The sequence below is a fragment of the Elephantulus edwardii genome, unplaced genomic scaffold (assembly GCF_000299155.1).
Source record: "Elephantulus edwardii isolate Elephantulus edwardi_28Jun2011 unplaced genomic scaffold, EleEdw1.0 scaffold00104, whole genome shotgun sequence".
In the NCBI taxonomy this organism is placed as follows: domain Eukaryota; kingdom Metazoa; phylum Chordata; class Mammalia; order Macroscelidea; family Macroscelididae; genus Elephantulus; species Elephantulus edwardii.
Genome location: NW_006399854.1, coordinates 10,678,612 through 10,700,064, shown reverse-complemented (window position 1 = coordinate 10,700,064; position 21,453 = coordinate 10,678,612). Strand labels below are relative to the sequence as shown.

The following is a 21,453-nucleotide window of genomic DNA, read 5'->3' as shown; positions in this document are numbered from 1 at the left end:
CCTGGACAACTGACTGGAAGAGATCCATATTTATTCCCATTCCAAAAAAAAAGATCCAGCAGATGGTGGAAATTATTGAACAATATCATTAATTATCACACACAAGCAAAATTCTGCTGAAGATTACCCAAAAATTACTGGAACAATACATTGACAGAACTATCAGGAATAAAAGCTGGTTTGAGAAGTCATGGCACTAGAGACGTTATCATCAATGTCATAGGAGTCTTGGCAGAAAACAAAGAGTATCAGATGAATGTCTATGTGTGTTTCAATGACTACGCAAAGGCTTTTGACTTTTGGTTCAAAATTAGGAAAGGCATATGTCAGGGATGCATCGTATTTCGATACCTTTTCAATCTATATGCAGAACAGGTTATTCAGGAGGCTGGGCATCAGGATTGGAAGAAGACTCATCAACAACCTACGTTATGCAGATGACACAGTCTTGCTTGTTGGAACTAAGGAGGACCTGAAGTGCTTGCTGCAGAAGGTCAAGGACTGCAGCCTTCAATATGGATTGAAGCTCAATATCAAGAAAAGATTCTAACCACTGGGCCAACTGGAAACACCATGATAGATGAAGAAGAGACTGAGGTTGCTAACAATTGCAGCTTGCTCAGTTCTCAGTCAACACTTTTGGCACCAGCAGTCAAGAAATAAAAAGACAAATTGTACTGGGAAAATCTTCTGTGACCTCTCCAGAGTACTAAGAAGTAACAATGTCAGTTTAGAGACTAAGATGCACCTGATCCAGGCCATGTCTCCACAATTTCTTGCTATGCATCAGACAGCTGGTCAATGACTAATGATGACAGAAGAAGAACTGTGGTTTTTGAATTATGGCGCTGGAAAAAAGTCTTGATCATACCATGGACTTCCAAGAAAACAAATGGGTCTGTCTTAGAGAGTGAAACCAAGATTCTCCTTGGAGGCTAGGATTTTGAAGCTCCATCTCACATACTTTGGGCATATGGCCTAGAGAAACCAGTCCTTGAAGAAGGGTATCATGCTTGGAAGGGGAGAGGGACAGTGCAGTAAAGGAAGACCTTGGATTAGATGGATTGATACTGTAACTGGGACAATAGGCTTAGGTGTATCAGTCAGTAAGACTGGCTCAGGATAGAGCAGGATTCAGAGCTGCTGTACCTAAGGTCGCTATGAATCACAGGCAACTCAATGGCACATAACAGCAACAACAAATCCAACTGAGGCTCTCCGAGTTGTGATCAGCCTGATGGCAGTGAGATATTTATTTAAATCCTTTTTACTTGTTTAATTTTTCTCCTTTGCTCTCATTATCACATAATTCTTGTTTATTCTTCTCACTGCCATTAAGTCAGAACTGACTCACTGTTGAACTTCCAGCGGGATTCCGAGGTTGTACAATGCATGGGAAGAGACTGCATATCTCTCTCAGCCACTAGTGGATAAAAACCACCAGGTGGCACCACCTTTAGCTCAGCAGTGCAACTCCCTCTGGACTATGCCACCAAAGCTCTCTACTACGTATTTTTTAATTATTATGTATGCATGCCATCTGTCATCCCTGAAAGGTGGCCTGGTGGCGTAGCGCATCATGTGCTGGCTACCAACCAAAAATGTCAGTGGTCTGAATGCACCAACAACTCCTTGGGGAAAATGGGCTTTCTTGTCCTGTAAAGATTTACAGCCTCAGAAATCCATTGGAAGGTCACCATGAGTTGGGACTGAGCCCACGGTTTTGTATCATCCTTAATGTAGCTTCCTTGTTGGGAAGCATGGCATCTGTTTTGCTTACTGTATTTTTTTTGTACCTAGAAAAGTATCTGAAATATAACAGAGGTTCAATTAGGGTTTGTTGAAAGAATAATAGTTCCTATTTAGAAATCCTAAAATTCCTCAAAGGTTGGGATTGTGCCTCATTTTACTTTGTGTCACTGCGTACTTCACACAATTCTGTCAAATAGATAAGTGAACAAGCAACCACTCCCTATGCTTGGGACTTTCCCCTAGTCCCTGAACAGCTGCTTCTGATTTCCCTTCATTTCACAGCCACCAAGGAGCCTTCCCTCATTGCCTTCCTAATGATGACTGTGGAGGCTAAGTCTCTGAGCACTCCTTTCAGACTGGTATTGTGTGTTCAGAGCCATCCAGCCTCATTATTTTTGACATTTGGCTCTCCTCAACTCAGAATCAGGGAGATGAAGGAAATGCCACATTTGTTCTAAAAAAGAAAACAACCAGAAAGACTTTTAACGTGAGCATTGTGAAGTTACATATGCAGGTGTGGGACAGAAACAGCAATAAATAAATAGGGAAAGTTGGGGGAGTTGAGAAATTGCTAGAATACACCAGAATAGTTCTTATTCTTGAATAAAGACGAGTTCTGTCAGCATGGTTTTAGAGCTCAGTGAAACAGAGAAAGGAGTGATCCATTTATGGAGAAGCAACATTAACAATGAGAACCATCTTAACGTAAAGGCTTTTGTTCTAGAACCAAACAAAAGTGGATCTAAGCTTTTTTAGGTCTTATTTGCAAAAGACTACATAATGAGGGATCCTTCTCCTTCTCTGGAACAAATAAACAGAAACAAAGTGAGTAATGGAAGACAGATTTTCCTCCTCTAAATAATGAACACAGACTCTTTTGGATTTTACTGAGCAAACATGTCTTTTGCCCACAGGTATGTCAGCAGAGAAAGTCTTGTACCTTGAGGTTACAGGAATCAACAATTACAAAAAGAAAGTCCTTTTCCCTTTCCTCCTTTGAAACACTGTCTATATATTACTCATAAAAGACTAGCCTGGGGCTATAAATGAACACAAAATTTTCTTTTCTGAAGTCTTACAGTGCCCTCACTGGTACATAAATTCTTGAGGATGTATATTTAATTATACTGTAATTATTTGTTACATGTTGTCTATCAGTTAGATATTTCCTGATATCCTTATTGTTATGTGCCTTCAAGTCAGAAATGACTCATAGCTGACCCTCCAGCAGGTTTTCAGAGGCTGTAAATCTTACATGAGGAGTCTGCCTATCTTTCTCTCATGAAATAGCTGGTGGATTTGAACTGCTTGCTTTTGAGTGTGTGGCGTTACTCCTTAACACCACCAGGGGCACCAGAGCTCCTTCCTAATGTTTCTCTTGTTATGTGCTGTTCAGTCAGAACTGACCCGTGGCTGACCCTGCAGCAGGATTTAGGACAGAAAATGGCACAGGAGGAGAATGCTCATCTTTCTCCTATGAAGCAGCTGTTGAATTCAGACCACATGCCTTTGGGTTGAAGTGCAGCTCCTCACCGCTAGGCCTCTCTCCTTCCTGATGTTAGGAGCCACATATTATCTTTTCTTTATCTTTGCATTCTTAGTACCCTGTACTGTGTCTAACTTATAAAATGAGTTAAAAAGAAAAATAGTGAAGAAACTGAGCACTATTATAGCTGACTGTTCATCACACTGAGCAACCAAACACTACAAAAAAAGTAAACTTTTTTTTGGGGGGGGAATAATGTCTATCCATGATATATCTATGTCAATGATGCTAATTTGTAGAATAAGTTGTCTAGCATTTTTTATAAACAAACTAATTATATAAATACTTAATATGGTAGATTGGTAAATGCTTGGTTTTCCTCTAATTCCTAGCACCAATTTCTACAATCTTGGAAAATAATACTGGTTATCCAACTTTAAAAGGATTAAGTCAGCCTTGACTACCAATAGTTTTGAAATTGATACACTCTAACAGTGAAACTTTCTTGAATCTAAACTCAATATACTTAGTACTAGCAGTTTGGGGATCAAGAGACATTACTGCACTGGGGAAGTCCGCAGTCAGAGATGTCTCCAAGTTACTGAGGAGCAATGATGTTAGTCTGAGGACTAAGGAATGCCTGATTTAGGCCATAGTTTTTTCTATCACTTGCTATGCTGCTGAGAGTTGGACGATGAAAAGGATGACAGAAGAAAAACCAAAGCCTTTGAACTGTGGAGAGGAGAAGAGCCCTGAATATTCTATGGACTGAGAAAAGAGCAAACAGATATTCTTGGAAAAGATGCAGACAGAGTGATCCCTGGAAGCAAGGATAAGCTTTGCCTCACACATTTAGGGCATGTTGCTAGGAGAGGGTATTCACTGGAGAAGCACATCATAATTGGAAAGGAAGAGAGTTAGTAAAAGAAAGGAAGACTCTCAATCAGGTGAATTGACACAGTAACTGTAGCTCAGGGCTTAAACGTGTCAGATAATGTTAAGATGGTACAGGACAGGGTTCAGATCTGTAGTTCATAGAATTGCTATGAGTGGTACTCTGCTTGACGGCACCTAACAACAACAACAACAGCAGCAGCAACTGTGAATCAGAAGCTCTGGTGGCACTGTGGTTAAAGTGTCAGGCTGCTATGCAGTCAGTGGCTGAAACTCACCAGCTAACTGTGGAAGAACAATGAAGCAGTCTTCTATCATAGAGATTTACAGCTTGAAACACTATGGGGGCACTTTTAGTTCTACATGGTCACTAAGAGTTGGAATGAACTCAATGGCAGTAAGTATGGTTTAAGAGTGATTTACCTAAGAGAGCTGGTGTCACTTTAGTAATTAATGCCTGTTGACTGTCTCTAAGATATTGGTCTAAGACGTGGGTGAATTTAATGTTAACCAAGAGACATCGGAAGTATAATGCCATCTACTGGAGCAAGAAGTGCTCATCTTTACATCTGTTGTTGTCTAATGCTGTTGAGTAAGAACGGATTCTTAGTCTACCCTCTAGTACACTTTCCGAGGCAGTAAATCGCTGGAGGGGAGACTGCCTATTCCTCTCCCAAGAAGCAGCTGGTAAGTTCGAACAGCAGTGCGGCTTCTTAGCACTAGGTCATCAAGCTCCCTTCTTTACAGAGATGCAACAAGTATAAAATGAATATTGACCACTTTTTCTAGTTACCCTACAAAACAGTTTCTTCTATATGAATTCTATGTATTATATAATTTTAATTTTCATCTCTTCATTTTCTTAAAGCAGAAACTCTGATTATGACCTTGGACACTATACACCTTGTTGAGGGGTAAATACATGCTTTTTCTCTTCTGGAGCAATGGCAGAGTTTTTATGATTTGTACAAGTATCAAAACCAAGTCCAAGAAGATGAAAGTACAATTAATTCTTAGTGGAAAAACACTTAAATGAAAGAACTGAAAAAGAACATATGAATTCCTGAAAAAAATTACTCATAAAATGAAAGAATTTCCAAAGCAAATAAAATAAAAATATGCACAAAATCTCACTTATATATTTGCTTATAAAACATTGAGTAAACTGGTGCTTAGATTATTATGGAGGAAGAACTTAAGGTTGTTGAGTTATGGCCAACTGTATTATAAAGCTGGTTGGTGTAAAATTGTCATGCTACCTACAATATTGATCAAAAGTGTAAAAACATTATCTTTTGGTTGAAGTACTTTGAAGTCTAGAACTCTAGCATAAGGAAACAATGTGGATAATTGTAGGCACCATTGTAGCATTGTTTTAAAATGAAATTGAAAATCATGTAACTATTCAATATTAGAAAAATTATTAAATAAGTAATGGCAAAATCATATACTGGATATGGAGTTATTAAAAAAGAAATTCACAGTATTTTTTTATTTTGTGACTAGGAAAAAAGATGTATTTTATTAAAAAGAAATCAAATTATAAAGAGTATGTAAGAGCAGTTAATATAACTATTATTCAAGTTTATTCACCAACTACTAATAGCAAAGACGAAGAAACTGGAGATTTCCATGAACTTCTGCAGTCTAATATTGATCAAACATGCAATCAAGATGTATGGATACTTAGCAGTGATTGAAATGCCACAGTTGGAAACAAAGATTAGTAACTGGAAGACATAGCCTTGGTGACCGCAATGACACTGGAGATCACATGACAGACCAGAGGTATATTCACTGAAAATATACTTTTTCAGCAACATAGATATATACTGCTAGTCATATGGATCTTACTTGATGAATACACGAGAAGAAAACTAACTACAAAGAGGCAATGAAAAAAATTTAGTATCATCAATCAGAACAAGGTCAGTGGCCAACTGTGGTGTTAGCCGAAAAGTTGGCTGCTTTTAGTCTTTACAGTCAGCCCCCTCTGGTCTCCAGCTACCTTAACTGCAGACACATGGTCTTACAAATTGGCATGGTCTTGCAAATCATCAAGGTGTGGGACTAGGATAAGAGAAAGAATGTGTTGACATACACAGGTCAGCAAGACTTGAGGGAGACTGGAACAGACCCTGTTGGCAAGACCTTGGTGATAGTGTTGGAGAGACTGTGGTAGAGTGTAAGCAGAAGAGCCCCGAGATAAATGCTACAGTTAAAGGTGTTGGTAATTCTTGTTGAGTGCCTGAAGGTGAAGCTGATTTATAACTGCTCTGAGATAAACCTTGCTAGAAGCTTTTTTTTTTTTTTAATTGCTAGATGCTTTGATCTGACGGTTGAACTGAAACCAGAGCCTGGACTAAATGAGGAAGTATGCCTTGGAACTTGGGCTAACACCTGGACTTGTTCTGGGTGATATTCTTTGCCACCCCCCCACTCTCCAACTTCCTTCCCTAATCAACCCCATTGTTGGTAAGCGTAACTGCGAGTCAGCAATGAATAAACGAACCTCTTGTTGTCGATGTGGCTCTAGAGGCAACTTGGGGCTGGGTAACAGGCTCTTTATGTGCTTTCTGCTCTGAGGCCGTGAGAGGCTGTGCTATTCTCACTCCCTCTGGCCCTTTCAAAAAGATGTGCATGCCCCTGTACCCCTGTGATCTCTTTTCTCTTGCTTAAACACCAACTGTGGAACAGATAATCAATTGCTCATATGGGAGTTCAAGACAAATTTGAAGAAAATGAAAACAAGTCCATCAGAACCAAAACATGGCCTTTAGTATATCCCTATGTTAATTTAGTAACAATTTGAAGAATATATACTGAACGCCAATTACTGAAGACCCAATGAACTGTGGGATGACATAAAAAACTTCATACATAAAAAGAAGCAAAGGACCATTGAAAAGACATGGGGAGAGGGCAAAGACCAAACAAGATGTCAAAAAAAGACTCTAAAACTTGCTCCAGAATGTAGGAAACTAAAAGTGAGTATTTGGAAAAAAATGATGACATATAACAGCTAAACAGAAAACCTCAAAGGTCAGTATAAGAAGACAAAAGTATTAATATGAAATGTGCAAAGGCTTGGACTTAGAAAACCAAAAGAAGAGAACATATTTGTCATTTCTCAAGATAAATAAAATCTGAAGAAAAAGAAAGCAAGTTTTGAGTTGCAATACTGAAGGATTTTATAGGCAAAATATTCAATGAGGCAGGAAACATCAAAAGAAGATAGAAGGGACAAAGAGTCACTGTACTGAAAAAACTAGTTGATGTTCAACCATTTCAGGAACTAGCATATAATCAAGAACCAATGGTACTAAAGGAAAAATTACAGACTGCACTGAGGATATTGGCAAAAAAAAAAAAAAATTAAGGTTTCAGGAATTGATGAATTATCCATTGAGGTGTTTCAGCAAAAAGATGAAGCCGTGAATGTGCTCATTCTAATGGCAAGATATTTGAAAGACAATTTCTTGGTCAGTCAGTTAGACGAGATTCATATTGGTTCCTATTCTAAAAAAATATGGTCCATCAGAGTGTCAAAATCATGATTCTTTGTAAAATAACGGATCAGCAAAAAAAGAGGAAAGCCCTCAATGATTTGGACGGATACAGTGGCTGCAAGAATGAGCTGCTCAAGTACAGCAGCAACTGTACGTTAGTGAAGGGCAGGAATGGCCTTTGGTGGTTCCTTCCCCACACTCCCCAAAAAAAGAAGTTTTATAAAAGATGGTTATTGCAGAAGACATAAAAACAGTCTTTATTCTTCTATTTCTAAAACTCATCTTTTGATTCTTTGTAAATTTATAAGACAAAAATTCTTTATCGGATAGTCAATGAGTAAAAAGTAGGTGTACTGAAAGGAGCTCTGCTGGCAGTGTAAGTAGTAAAGTTCACTGCTGACCTTAAGGCCAAGTTTCCCTGGCAGTCTGAATCCATGAGTCACTCTAGGGAGGAAGACAGGCCATCTCCTGTTTAATTTACCTATCAGCTATGAGTAGTTCCAACCTGAAGGCAATGAGAGAAGAGAAATTCTTTCTCTCACATATATATTCAATTTCTCTTACATGTGAGTGAAGATATTGAGATAAAAAAGATTAGCACCTGGTGTTTATTGCTAAGTTATGTATTCATTATTCAGTTATTCAGTCAATCCAGGGACGATAAGGAGGATCGAGGACGCAGAAGACAGTGACTGGATTAATTTTAGATATATTTTTTTTGTTATAGGCATTAGCAAATATGGCTAATAAACATGCTTTAGTTAGATTAATAGTGTCACAAAAACATTATCAATTAAAAGCTCCAGTAATTAGTAATGCTATAATAATGAGAATCCCAAATCACGAGGAGCAAGGATCCTTTCCAACTTAAAAGAGGGAATCTCTTTAGAATCAAGCTGGTCTAACTTACTTTGTTTTTGCTTCCTTTAATAAAGAGGGGTCATCTGTAGCCAAATAGACTCTTTTTTTGTCCACTTGCATCCTGCGTGCGAGAAGTTGGAAATGTTCTTCCACATGCACCATGTACTCCTCAATGGGATGGAAGGCTGCTTCTGTTCCTACTTTATCCGTGCGCCTGACGTGGACTCTGGGAGGCAAAAGGAGAAATTTAGATTCTGCTCATTAAGTTCAGATCCACTTTATGCTTTATGGGTACTCAAGTTTATACTTCTATTCATGATGGGCATTTAAAAACTAATCTTGGTTCACTTTCACCACTTGGAAAAAGACAATAAATAGTAAAAAACAACTCAAACACAAGTATTCTAAGTGTACTTGCAAGGTATGTTAAACAATACAAGATGAATGAAAAGAGAAATGAGGCCTTTCAAGAAAAAATTTGGATATAAATTTTAAGATTTTTAAGACCAGGATTACTGGGATTTATAGTTTCTATTATATTACAGTTTATAGACCATTAAAGACATTGTTATATTCTGAGCACAAGGGGGGGGTGTTGGCCCCTTTTCCATTTTACTATAATTTATAGTGACAGTACAGACTGATAGACAACAGAATTTAAAGTTTTACAACCAGATGCATAGACTTATATGACTCTTTCTATAAAGCAAGTAAATAATTGAAGGGTGGGTCATATGGAATTGTACTACTGACCCTAAGCTTAAGCCTTTCTGGTGGTTCAAATCCGCCAAAGGCTTCTCAGAAGGAAAAGGGGCAATCTCCTTGCCTGAGATTTACAGCCCAGGGAATCCAATGGAGACTCTAGTAAGAGTCGGTTCCAATTCAAAGGTGTTAAGAATATTTTAAAAATAGTAAAATATTTTCACTTTTACTATTTGTTCACTAATGGAGCCATCCTTTCCTTTTCTTTATGCATAAATTTCCTTTCTCCTTTTTACTTTGGCAAATACAAGCAGACACTGATCATACATTTCTGATTTAAGAGAGGCCCTGGAATTTAAAATTGAGGACAAATTGATATTGTTCTGCACAGGAAAAGATACTGGCTTACAAAGTGTTCTACAATTTTAGTGCTTCCAAAGTAATTGTAATGGGAACACAAAAAAAGAATAAGACTCATCAATTGGTTTTCTAAATTGAAGACTCTCCTTATACCTCCACCATACCTGCCCTATTTAAATATGGAAAAGGAAAACAATAGATGTCTTTCTTTTTTTACAGTATATATCTTTTATTTTTTTTTATTCTACTGCAATCTCAATGCATGACTGAAATAACCTATGTGAGTCAAGACTAAAACAACTGAACTCGGAGCATTTGGTCATGACTTTGGTAATGAAGTTTTGATGCGATCAGCTACTCTGCTAAATTGTGGCTCTTCTTTTCTTTGTATTCCATAGATGAGGGTCCTATTATAGGAATACCTATTTGATCATCTTTTCCTTTTTTATTCTTTTGAATATTTAATTTTAGTAAAAATATATACCATAATATTCTCCAATCATTTCTACATGTAACATTTAGTGTCATGCATTACATTCTTCATATTGTATAACCATTAGCAGTGCACTTTTCCATGCTATCCCACAGCTATTCATAGAAATTTAATGTACCCTAAGCAAAAACTTCCCTTTTCCCTTTTTCTTCTACCCACTAACCACAAATGAGTGGTAAAAGGATAAATACTACCTGATCTTTCATTGATACATATATATATATATATATATATATTCATTCATCTCACATATCTTTTGCCACTAACTTACCTGACTCAGTAATTTCTAAGGTTCATCTATGTTCCAGTTTGTATCAGGACCTCATTTGTATTTAAAGCTGAGTAATATTCCGCTATATGTATGTACTACAGGTATACAGTTTGAACCCCCCCAGATGTTCCACACCACCACTACCACCACCAAAACATTTTGTTTACCCATTCATCTGCTGATAGACACTTAGGTTGTTTATCACCTATCTATTGGCTATTGTGAAAAATGCTACAGTGAATACTGCATTGCACTATACAAGTTTCTGTTTGCATTCTATTTCAATCCTTATGAATCATTACTTAGGATTGGGCTTGTAAGGTTGTACGGTAGAATGACATTCAGTTTTTTGAGGAGTCATTAAACTTTGTCACAGTGGCTATACCACTTTAAATTTTCACTAGTTTTGATGAGAGTTCCAATTTCTCCACATCTCATCAACATCTGTTGTTTTCTACAGGGCTTCAAACGGAATAGAACTGGTTCAAGTCCTGGGCAATGGAAAGAAAAGCAGTGTACAGAATGCACAGCAACTGCAGCTCAAGTATGGAATTTTGATCCAATGAAGAAAGTGGTGCCCCACTCAAAGATCAAGGTCATGATACATTCAAGGTAATGCAATCAGTCACCATGCTGGAGTGATACTGCTTTTTATTTCCTAATTGGGTAAAACTCTGGCATGCAAAAGATACAGTTACTACGTAACACATCTGCTGCCCTTTCTTTCTATTGTTGTTAGGTGCCATCGAGTTGAATATGGCCCCTAGAGCCTCTATGAACAACAGACCTGAACCCTGTCCTATCCTGTGCAATTCTCACAATCTCTGACATACTCAAGCCCACTGTGGCAGCCACGGTGTCAATCTATCTGGTAGAAGGTTTTCCTCTCTTCCTCCAACCCTCCACCTATACAAGCATGATGTCTCTTTCCAAGGAGTAGCTTCTCCCAACAACATTCCTTAAGTATGTGGATGAAGCTTTATCACCGTTGCCTCCAAGAAGCACTCTACCTGCACTTTCTCCAAGACATATTACTTATTCTTTTGGCAGTCCATGGGATTTTCAGTACATTTTTCCAACACAACAGTTCAAAGGCATCATCAAATCTTTTTCTATCATCCTTTTTCATTGTTTAGTTCTCGGCAGCATAATTAGTGATTGAAAAGATCATGGTCTTAATTAGGCACACCTTAGTTCTCATACTGACATCACTGCTTTTCAACAATTTGGAGAGGTCCTTGACTGCAGACTTTCTCAGTGCATTATGTCTCCTGACTGCTGGTACCAAGGATGTTGACAGTGAATCCCAGGAAGATGAAGCTGTTGATAGATTCAAACTTTTCCATAGCTATCATGATGTTGCTTATCAGTCCAGTGGTGAGAATTTTTGGGTTTTTTTATATTGACATGCAGCTTTTTGAACGCTGTAATGTTTGATCTTCTGCAGCAAGCACGTTAAATCCTCTTCACTTTTAGCAATCAAGGTTATGTCATCTGCATAACACAGGTTATTGATAAATCAGATTTTCTCCAAACCTGATGCCACATTCATCTTCATCGAGTCCAACTTCTTGAATAATTTGGTCAGTATACAATTTGCACAGGTATGCAGAAAGGATACATTCTTGATGCACACCTTTCTTAATTGTAAACATGTAGTGTTCCCTCGCTCTGTTCATACAATAGCCTCTTGGTCTAGATATAGGTTTCTCATGAGCACAATTAAGTGTTCTGGGATTCCTATTTTTCTCAATGCTAGCCATAATGTATTATGATTCACATAGTCAAATGCCTTTGCATAGTCAATAAAGCATAAATAGACACTCTTCTAGTTTACTTTGCTTTCAAGCAGGATCCATCTGACATCAGCAATAATACCCCTGGTGCCACGACTTCATCTGTAGGCCATGATTAAACAAGTTCTACAAGGTTGTTAGACTTGATTTTCTATTTCTGTCATAATTTCAAATTCTAACGGAGTAAAATGCACAATTATAACTAATTGTGCACCTGACTTATATTTCCCTAATGACTAATGAGGAAATTCCAGTAGTCTAGGCATAGGATTAAGTCTGCATAATGCAGGTTGTTAACACGTTTTCCTCCAATCCTGATGTCACATTCCTCCTCATAGAGCCCAGCTTCCTGGATGATCTGTTCTGCATATATATTGGAAAGGTATGGAGACAGGACACATTCCTGGCATACATCCTTCTCACTTTTAAACCATTAATTGTCTCCTTTCTCTTCTGTTCTAACAACTGTCTCCTGGTCCAAGAATAGGATTCACATAAGCACAATCAAGTGTTCTGGGACTGCCATTCTTCTCAGTTATCCATAGTTTGCTGTGATCCACACCGTCAAATGTCTTTGCATAGTCAATGGAACACAGAGAGACATTCCTCTGGTACTCTCTGCTTTCAGCTAAGATTCATCTAACACTGGCTATAATATCACTAGTTCCATGGACTCTTCTAAACCCAGCCTGCACATCTGGTAGTTCTCTGATGATATAAGTTGTTTTGGATAATTTTCAGCAGAATTATGCTTGCATGTGATATTAATGATACTGTTCGGTAATTTCCACACTCTGTTGTATCACCTTTCTTTGAAATGGGAATAAATACGGATCTCTTTCATCAAGAAAACAAAGATTCTCACCACTGGGTCAACTGGCAGCATCTTGATAGACAGTTAAGAGATTGAAATTGTTAACAGCTTTAGTTTCGTTGGCTCCACAATCAACAGTCTTAGTAGCAGCAGTCAGATAATCAAAAGACTAATTGCCTTGGGAAAGTATGCTGTCATGGACCTCTCCAGAGTACTGAAGAGCAATGATATCAGTCTGGAGACTAAGGTGCACCTGATCCAGGCCACTTTAATTTATCAGAATGCTGGATGATGACTAGGGATAACAGAAAGAGAATTGATATCTTTGTGCTGTGGTACTGGAGAAGAGTACGGTATATACCATGGAGTTCTAGAAGAACAAACAGGTTCATCCTAGAGAAGGTGAAATCAGGCTGCTCCATGGAGGCAAGGATTCTGAAGATCTATCTGACATACTTTGGGCATGTTGTAAGAGGGAGATTATACTTGGGAGAGTAGAGGGACAGCACAAGAGAGGAAGGCCCTTAATGAGATGGATTGACTCAGTGACTCAGGGGGTAGTTGAGTCAGAGACAATACGATTGGCTCAGGATGGAGCAGAGTTCAGAGCTGCTGTACATAGGGTTATTGTGAGTCACAAGTGACTCAACAGCACATAACAACAACAGTGGGAAGAGAATTGTACAGTGCACCCAAAACTATTGTTTGAATCCACCAACTGCTCTGAAAGCAATCTGCTCCTGTGTGACTTACAGCCTCTGAAAACTGCCTGGAGGGTCAGTTATGAGTCAGTTCTTCCCCAATGGCAGTGAATATCATTTCATGTACTTGTGGCCATTTGAGTATGTTCTCTGGTGAATTGTCTTTAAGCCCTTTGTTCCCTTTTTGATTGGGTTGTTTGTCTTTTTGTTACCTACATCTTTCTTAATCATCATTCCTCTTGGACAATTAGAATTATTCAGTGTGCTACATAGAGTTAAAAACTCAAAACTTACTGCCATCGAGGTAAAGTAGTGCAGAAAGAACTATTACACTGAGTTTCAAGAAAAAGTTTCATTAGAAACCACCATTTGATACTCTAGCTTCACTCTATACTTTCTTTAGCTCTAACTTTAGTAATGGCTTATTTACATATGATCCTAAGGTGAGATGTAGGGAAGGAAAAATGAAAAATTAAAAAAAACAACAACAAAAAACCAACAAAAGAAAGGACAACCAAAGAAAGAAAGGCATTTGAGATTGGCACAGCATTACTAAGCCATTTTCTCAACTCTCTAAAAACTCCTTAAATTTAGCATGGATTAATAATTCTAGACAAGACCACACATTTTTACAAAAGAATCAGAATGCAAATGTTTGATTTGTAAAAAGTGTTTTAAGGCATTTAATATAACTCCTTTATCAGACATGAATTAAAGTAATGTTTCTGAATATATTTCAATGAACAAAAAGATAATATAACCTGTAATTACTCTTCTGGAGACAAACAAAAAAGAATGAAGAACAGACTCAAACAAATACATGTAAATTATGTTAACTATAACATTATTCAAAATAGTCAGAAGGTGGAAATAACCCAAATGTCTATTAACACATGAGTGAATAAACAAAACATGGCCTATATGTAATATACATGTAATAGAATAGTAACAAAATTATAGCTCTAAATTATGGAATTATAAATTAATGGATAATAAACTAATAGAATAATAAAAAATTAAATTCTGATACATGCTATAACCTGAATGCACCTTGAAAAAATTATGTTAAGTGAAATAAACCAGACACAAAGGTACAGATTGCAGGATACCACTTACGTGAACTGCCTAGAACAGGAAAAAGCATAAACAGAAAACTATTAGGGGCTGGAGAAATGTGGGAATGAGGCGTTATTGCCTAAAGGGTTAAAAAAATTCTGTTTTGGGTAAAAATTGTTTAAAAATAAATACTAGACATAGTTGTACAACACTGTAAAAATCATTAAGGTCATTATATGGTTAAACTTCCTCCTTAAAATAACAATGACATTACGTATAAGCTCACTGTAGTCGAGTTGGAATGGGATCGGCTCATAGCTGACCCTCCGGTGGGTTTTTAGAGGCTGTAAATTGCATGGAGGAGATTGCCCATCTTTCTGCTGCAGAGCAACTGGCGGGTTTGGAAGGCCAGAGAGGCACATAGCCTTAGGGTCAGCAACACAACTCCCTACAAACTATCACAAATAAAATATTAGCTATACGAATTAGGGAAGATCTGATATCGTCTATGTATGTTTAAACTTAGTCCTCGCAAGAGAAATTTGCATATTTGCCTGATTTTCACATGAAATATCAAGTTGTTTCAAGAAAGAGGATTTGATTATATTTCTTCTCAGTTGTAACAAACACAAATGAACGAATGAACGATAGGCAAGCACAAAAATACTTTTCTTCTTTATTATTAGAAACCTTACATAATCTCAAAGATGGTATACAATATACAAATCTGGATAGTATCCTGTTAATGGAATTGTGATTGTCTGTGTATATAGATTGGTATTGCAGGAATGTGGTCTTGTGAGAGAGAACTGAACTGGACTTAAGTCCTAGTTTTCACTTTATTAATGTGGAACTTTTGGGACAGGCTTTAGTTCTCTGTACTTTAGTTTTCTAATTCATAAGTGGTTATCTCTACCTTCTTCACAAAGAATTATGTTATTATGTTACAGAATGAAATGTTATAATACAATTATAGGTATTTTGTGAATTCATCTACAGTACTATCTTTCTCCAACTTCCAAGACTCTGTTTAAACATATAGCCATGATGCCATTCGTGATCAAGCGGGGAGTACTCTCCCCTTTTCCTATAATAAGTTTCTCTGAAGGTGGTTCTATAAAACCAAGAAATTGTTATGCAAACAGAGTCAGGGAACACTACCTGGCTTAAAATTAAGAAAGGCATGTGTCAGGGTTCTAGTCTTTTTCCAAACCTGCTCCTTTCATGATACCTATTCCATGTGAATGCTGAGCAAGTCATTTGAGAAGCTGGACTCTACAAAGATGACTGTGGCGTCAGGATCACAGGAAGATTCATCAATAGCCTACATTATGCAGATGACATGAAAGTGAAAGGACTTGAAACACTTGTTGCAGAAGACCAAACCCTTTAGCTTTCAATGTGGATCTCATTTGAATGTCAAGAAAACAAAATATCTCACCAATAGGCAACATTATGAGAGATGGAGAAAAGATTGAAACTGTCATCCATTTCATCTTACTTGAGTCCACAATCAATACACTTGGTACCAGCAGTCAATAGATCAGGAGATGTATTGCACTGGCAAAGTCTGTAGTCAAGGACCTCTCCAAATTACTGAGGAGCAATGATGTCAGTTTGTGGAGTAAGGTGTGACTGATTCAGACCACAGTCTTTTCAATTACGTGGTATGCATCTGAGAGCTGATAATGAATAAAGATGACAGAAGAAAAATTGATGCTTGTGAGTTGTGGTGTTGGAAAAGAGTACTGAATATTCACTGGACTGCCAAAAAAACAAACAGACATGTCTTGGAGAAGGTGAAGCCACAGTACTCCTTGGAAGCAAAGAAGACTAAGCTTTGCCTTGCATACTTTGGGCATGTTGCTATGAAAGGCTATTCTATGAAGAAGGACTGTGTGTATCACAATAAATTGCGGCTAACCTTGAGGAAAATGGGAACCCCACAATGCTTGATCATGCTTATATGAAACCTATACATGGACCAAGGAGCAGTCCTCAGAAGAGATCAAGGAAACACTGCATGGTTCAAAATCAAGAAAGGAGTACATCAGCGATGCATCCTGTCCCTGTCCCTTTTCAATCTGTATGCAGAACAGATCATTTGGGAAGCAGGGCTTTTTAAGGAGGAGGGTGGTATCAAGATTGGAGGAAGACTCATTAACAAACTACAATATGCAGATGACACAAGCCTGCTTGCTGAAACTGAAGAAGACCTGAAGCACTTGCTGCAATAGGTCAAGGATTGTAGTCTTCAATATGGATTGAAGCTCAAAATCAAAAGACAAAGATTCTAACCACTGGGTGAATTGGCAGCACCAGATAGATAGAGGAGAGACTGAAGTTGTTAGCAATTACAGCGTGCTTGGATCCACAGTCAACCCTCTTAACACGAGCTGTCAGGAAATCAAAAGATTAATTGCATTGGAAAAATCTGCTGTCATGGACCTCTCCAGGGTGCTGAAGAGCAACAATGTCAGTCTAAATACAAAGGTATGCCTAATCCACGTCATTGTGTTTTTCAATTACTTGTTATGCTTCAGAAAGCTGGACAATGACCAAGGATGTCAGAATAAGAACAGATACCTTTGAGTTGTGATGCTGGAGAAGAGTCTTGAACATACCATGGACTGCCAAGAAAACAATTAAGTTTGTCATGGAGAGGGTGAAACCAAGTTACTCCTTGGAGGGTAGGATTCTGAAGCTTTGGGCACATGGCCAGGAGAGGTCAATCCTTGGAGAAGGACATCATGCTTAGAAGGGTAGGCAGACAGCACATGAGAGGGAGACCCCAGACGAGATGGATTAATACAGTAACTGGGGCAATGAGGGTTAGTGTGTCAGAGTTGGTGAGACTGGCTCAGGACAAGGAAGGGTTTAGAGCTGCTATACATAGGGTTGCTATGCATCGCAGGCCACTTAACCATGACAGGTTTGGAAGCAGGAGTGGCATCCACTTCCTAAATAACTTGCCTCTGGAAACTCTACGAACTTTGATAAATGTCAATAGTTGTAGAGGGGCCTCAGGCCTTTTGTTCATAGGGTCTCTATGAGTTGTGCTTGACTCAAGGCAATCAACAACAATAACAACAACAACTCAATTCAACAGTATCGAACAAAATAAGCCTATATAATGCTTACTTGTATAAGTCTCTTCTATTCTAGACTGTACTGAGGCAGAAAAGGAGCCATCTCTTTCCCTCACATTTGTAAATATTTAATAAATGTTTGACAAATAAAGTGAATGAATCAACACATATCTTAATAATGATGACTCGACATTATTAAAACTAGTATAAGCTGCAGAATGAAATTATATAATCTAGAAGTCTATTTTCAAGAAAATGTAAGCATCAATCCTCTGAGAACAGTAACAATATTTTATAAGATGCATTTCCTTTACAGTACTAAAATATTTTTTTTAAAAATCCTTACATTATCACATTACCATCTTCCAGTCAGTTAGTAGCTTCCTCATTTTTATAGATGGAAAAATAAATACCTAATGCTGTTATTAAGTAAGTTGAATCATTAAAGTGGGGGAAAGCCAGGAAAAGCACCAAATCCAGCATTTTTTCCATTTGGTATAATGACAAAGAACATTCTCCATTAGATAAAATACAGCATTAACACTCCGGAAACTCCTCTTTCATGAGGTTTCTGCTATGTGTGAGTCCATGACTTTCAACAAAGAAGCTTTTTGGGATTTTGTTTCTTGCTTGCAGGATTTCCTGAAATATCTCCCTTAAGGAACCCAAGATTTGACTATATGTGTAGATAACTCCCTAGCAGGCCAAGAAAGAATTTCAAATAATAATTTTAACATCATACTATGATAATACACTAATCCTAAAGGCAGTTGACAGCACAGAAAAGAGAACAAAACATTAAAAAAAGTAAAATAATCACAATGGCATTAATGAAGTGTAAAAATAAGATTCACAAAAAAATGCTGTAAAGGTGATAGCTTTATTTTATGGTCCAGTTAAGGTTAAGTCAGAAGCTGTATATTATATTAAAACACCTCAAATAAAATGTTGCTAAATTGTCCCAGATGATATAGATAAAGATATATAGACAGATATAGATAGATAGATATAAGGGTTTAATATATTTGATGAATGAATAAATGGTTAAAGGTCACAAAATAAGGAGATTTAGCTATTTTAAGCAAAAAAGGAAGAATAATCTCCCTGTGAACTCTGGAAACTTTCTGACTTGATGAAATTGTTGTCGAGTTGGAAATGAATTAATCATATAGCACACCCTTCAGCAGGTTTTCAGAGGGTGTATATCACATGGCTGGAGAATGTCCCTCCCTATTCCATGGAGCAGATGGTGAATTCAAACCTCCTTCCTTGAAGGTGGCATTGAAACTCTCTATCTGCTAGGTCATCAAAGCTCTCTTAACTTTATGGGATTATGAAAATTAAACGAGCCTTTCACAATATATTGTAAAAGTATGTAACTTAGCTGTTACATACAACTGTATGAGGAGCAAATCAAATTCTTACCCAATCACTGGATGTTTGAAGCCAAGCTTCTTGGTAGCCTCTTCTATTTCCTTTTCTAGCCAAGGTTGTGGGCGGATCAAGTATTTGACAAACTGGGATACCCACCACACTGCAGGATCACCATGAATTCGAACAAGACGATCTGCAAGATCCTCTGGTACAGCTAGGGGTAGATACGGAGGACGAGGATGAAGACTGTCTACAATGGGGAGCTCGACCACTTGAACATTTTTGTCCTTCACTTCACCTGAGGGAATATCAAAACATACCATTACCATACTGTACTCCTCATACAATCACCACTGAACAAGCATTTACTCTGGGACTTTCAATCTTGCAGCTATTCTAAAGTATTATGAGAATGTTTACTTTACAGAGGAGGAAAGTAAAAAGTCGTGTCAATTTAAATAACGTGTCTAGGGTACTAGAGTAAATGTGACAGAAATGAATTGCACATTAAGTTGGTTTGTCTTTCAAGTCTACGGCTTTTCTATTTTCTTATTTAAATAATGTGCTACCATATCAACACCTCATACTCCAAATAAGGACAGTATAAGATACTCAAAACATCTAGGTAGAGAACAGCTATGTTGCCAGGAGACTCAGCTAGCTGGGTAAGGTACTGTTGTTGGCGGTTGTTGTAGAATATTCTCAAAAATTCCTGCTGATTATGACAGCAAATCATTCTTTTCTTACTTTCAAGACAGAATACAATGACTGTGGTTATATGTAATGATTATAATTTTAAGCCAAGCATATAATCTTTTGAGAAAAATTAGGTAATTTTAAAATCAGATAATTTTAAAGTATTCTTAGCCTTTGACCAAACAAATCTATTTTCAGAAGGGATAATAATATCTATGTTGCTTGTTTATTTTGCTATTAATTTTAAATTGGAACACAGACTAGATATTAATTTTTACTAATGAAAATTGCTCTCATAATCCAACTTCTATATATAATGAATATTCCTACTCTTCTAGCAAATCCATAATGCGCTAAGAAGCAAGATATCAAAAAGCTGTAGCCAATATCCCTAGATTTTATTTTATATATTGAAGACCACACAGCAATAACCAGAAGACACAAAGATAACAAGTAGATTTCACTAACACAATATGAACAGAATTAAATTTTCAATAACAGAAGTTATTAAACCTGGACATACAAAATAACCCTACTTAAGATGTTAACATTGTGCATAAAAAATTAGAATCACAGCAATCATTGGACTATTAATGGAAGAATGCATTCTTAAAAAACAAACTTCTAATGTATTTAAAATGTATTCACCAGAATAAAACAGTCTTCAAACTCCATTTTTCTTCATATTTGCAAGATGTTTTAAAAGTAAATGATCTGGGAAAGCTGCATGGCTATTAAAGAGTCAGGCTGGTATAACTAAGAATTAAAAGCCCCTCGTTACTATTCTCTCTCTGATATGTGAAGATTATTTCTGTGTTTTCAGAGCAGGCCTTAGTGAAACATATTTATTCCATGAATAAATGGTGAAAAAATGTTTTGATATCAGTACTGTAGTGCATCTAGGGTGTCAACAAGAGATCAGCATTAACCAGATGTGAAACTGTACTTCCCCCTCCCCCCCTCAAAGTACAGGGAAAGAGTGAGCTGAGCTTTAAATTAGGCTTTAATAGTCACTCCAAAAGAAGGAAAATTGGGCTGTTTTTTCCTGGTATTGCCCTGCTCAGGTAGTTTTCAATGGAAACCATTCAAGGCTACTGCAGAAGAAAGGCAGGACACTAGGTTTTTTATTTGTTTGCTTTTCTGCTGTTAACTGATAAGAGAAATAACATATATATAACTGAGAAAAATGAAGGGCAAAAATGCAGAGAAGGGAAGACTTAATTTAAGAAACTTAAGAAAATAAGATAGGGAGGGAGGGAAAAAATGTTCATTGTCACTAGTTCAAAAATTTACTTAAATGAAAGGAATATTTTAAAAAAATACTTAAATGAAAGGATTGGCCTCTGATTTGCCCCCAGGTCTAAAGTTCCTTACAGTTAGTGCTATTTACAGCTTTCTAAATAAAAGAAAGAACAATATATCCATATATTCAAGATAGAAAACTTGGTTCATTTTTGTCGCTTCACTGTTCATTCATACATTCATACACTGCTCATCAAATATTTACTCGGCATTCCTATGTGCCAAACGTTCTACTAGTCACTGGCCAGATCAGTGCCAAAGATGCTGCAGAGTTAGACTAAAAGTTGGCTTTAAAAA

General features: G+C 37.2%; 1 protein-coding gene across 2 annotated transcripts in view; it reads right to left on the bottom strand.

Annotated features, from left to right (window-relative positions):
* Positions 1-21,453, bottom strand: part of FUT8 (fucosyltransferase 8 (alpha (1,6) fucosyltransferase)) — a 253,505-nt gene that overhangs the window by 5,530 nt on the left and 226,522 nt on the right. For both annotated transcript variants that reach the window (XM_006891810.1, XM_006891811.1), the window contains 2 exons: positions 19,210-19,456; positions 8,552-8,728 (listed from right to left, as the gene is read on the bottom strand). In XM_006891810.1, coding sequence (XP_006891872.1) covers positions 8,552-8,728; positions 19,210-19,456 — 424 coding nt within the window. The remainder of the gene's footprint in view (positions 1-8,551; positions 8,729-19,209; positions 19,457-21,453) is intronic.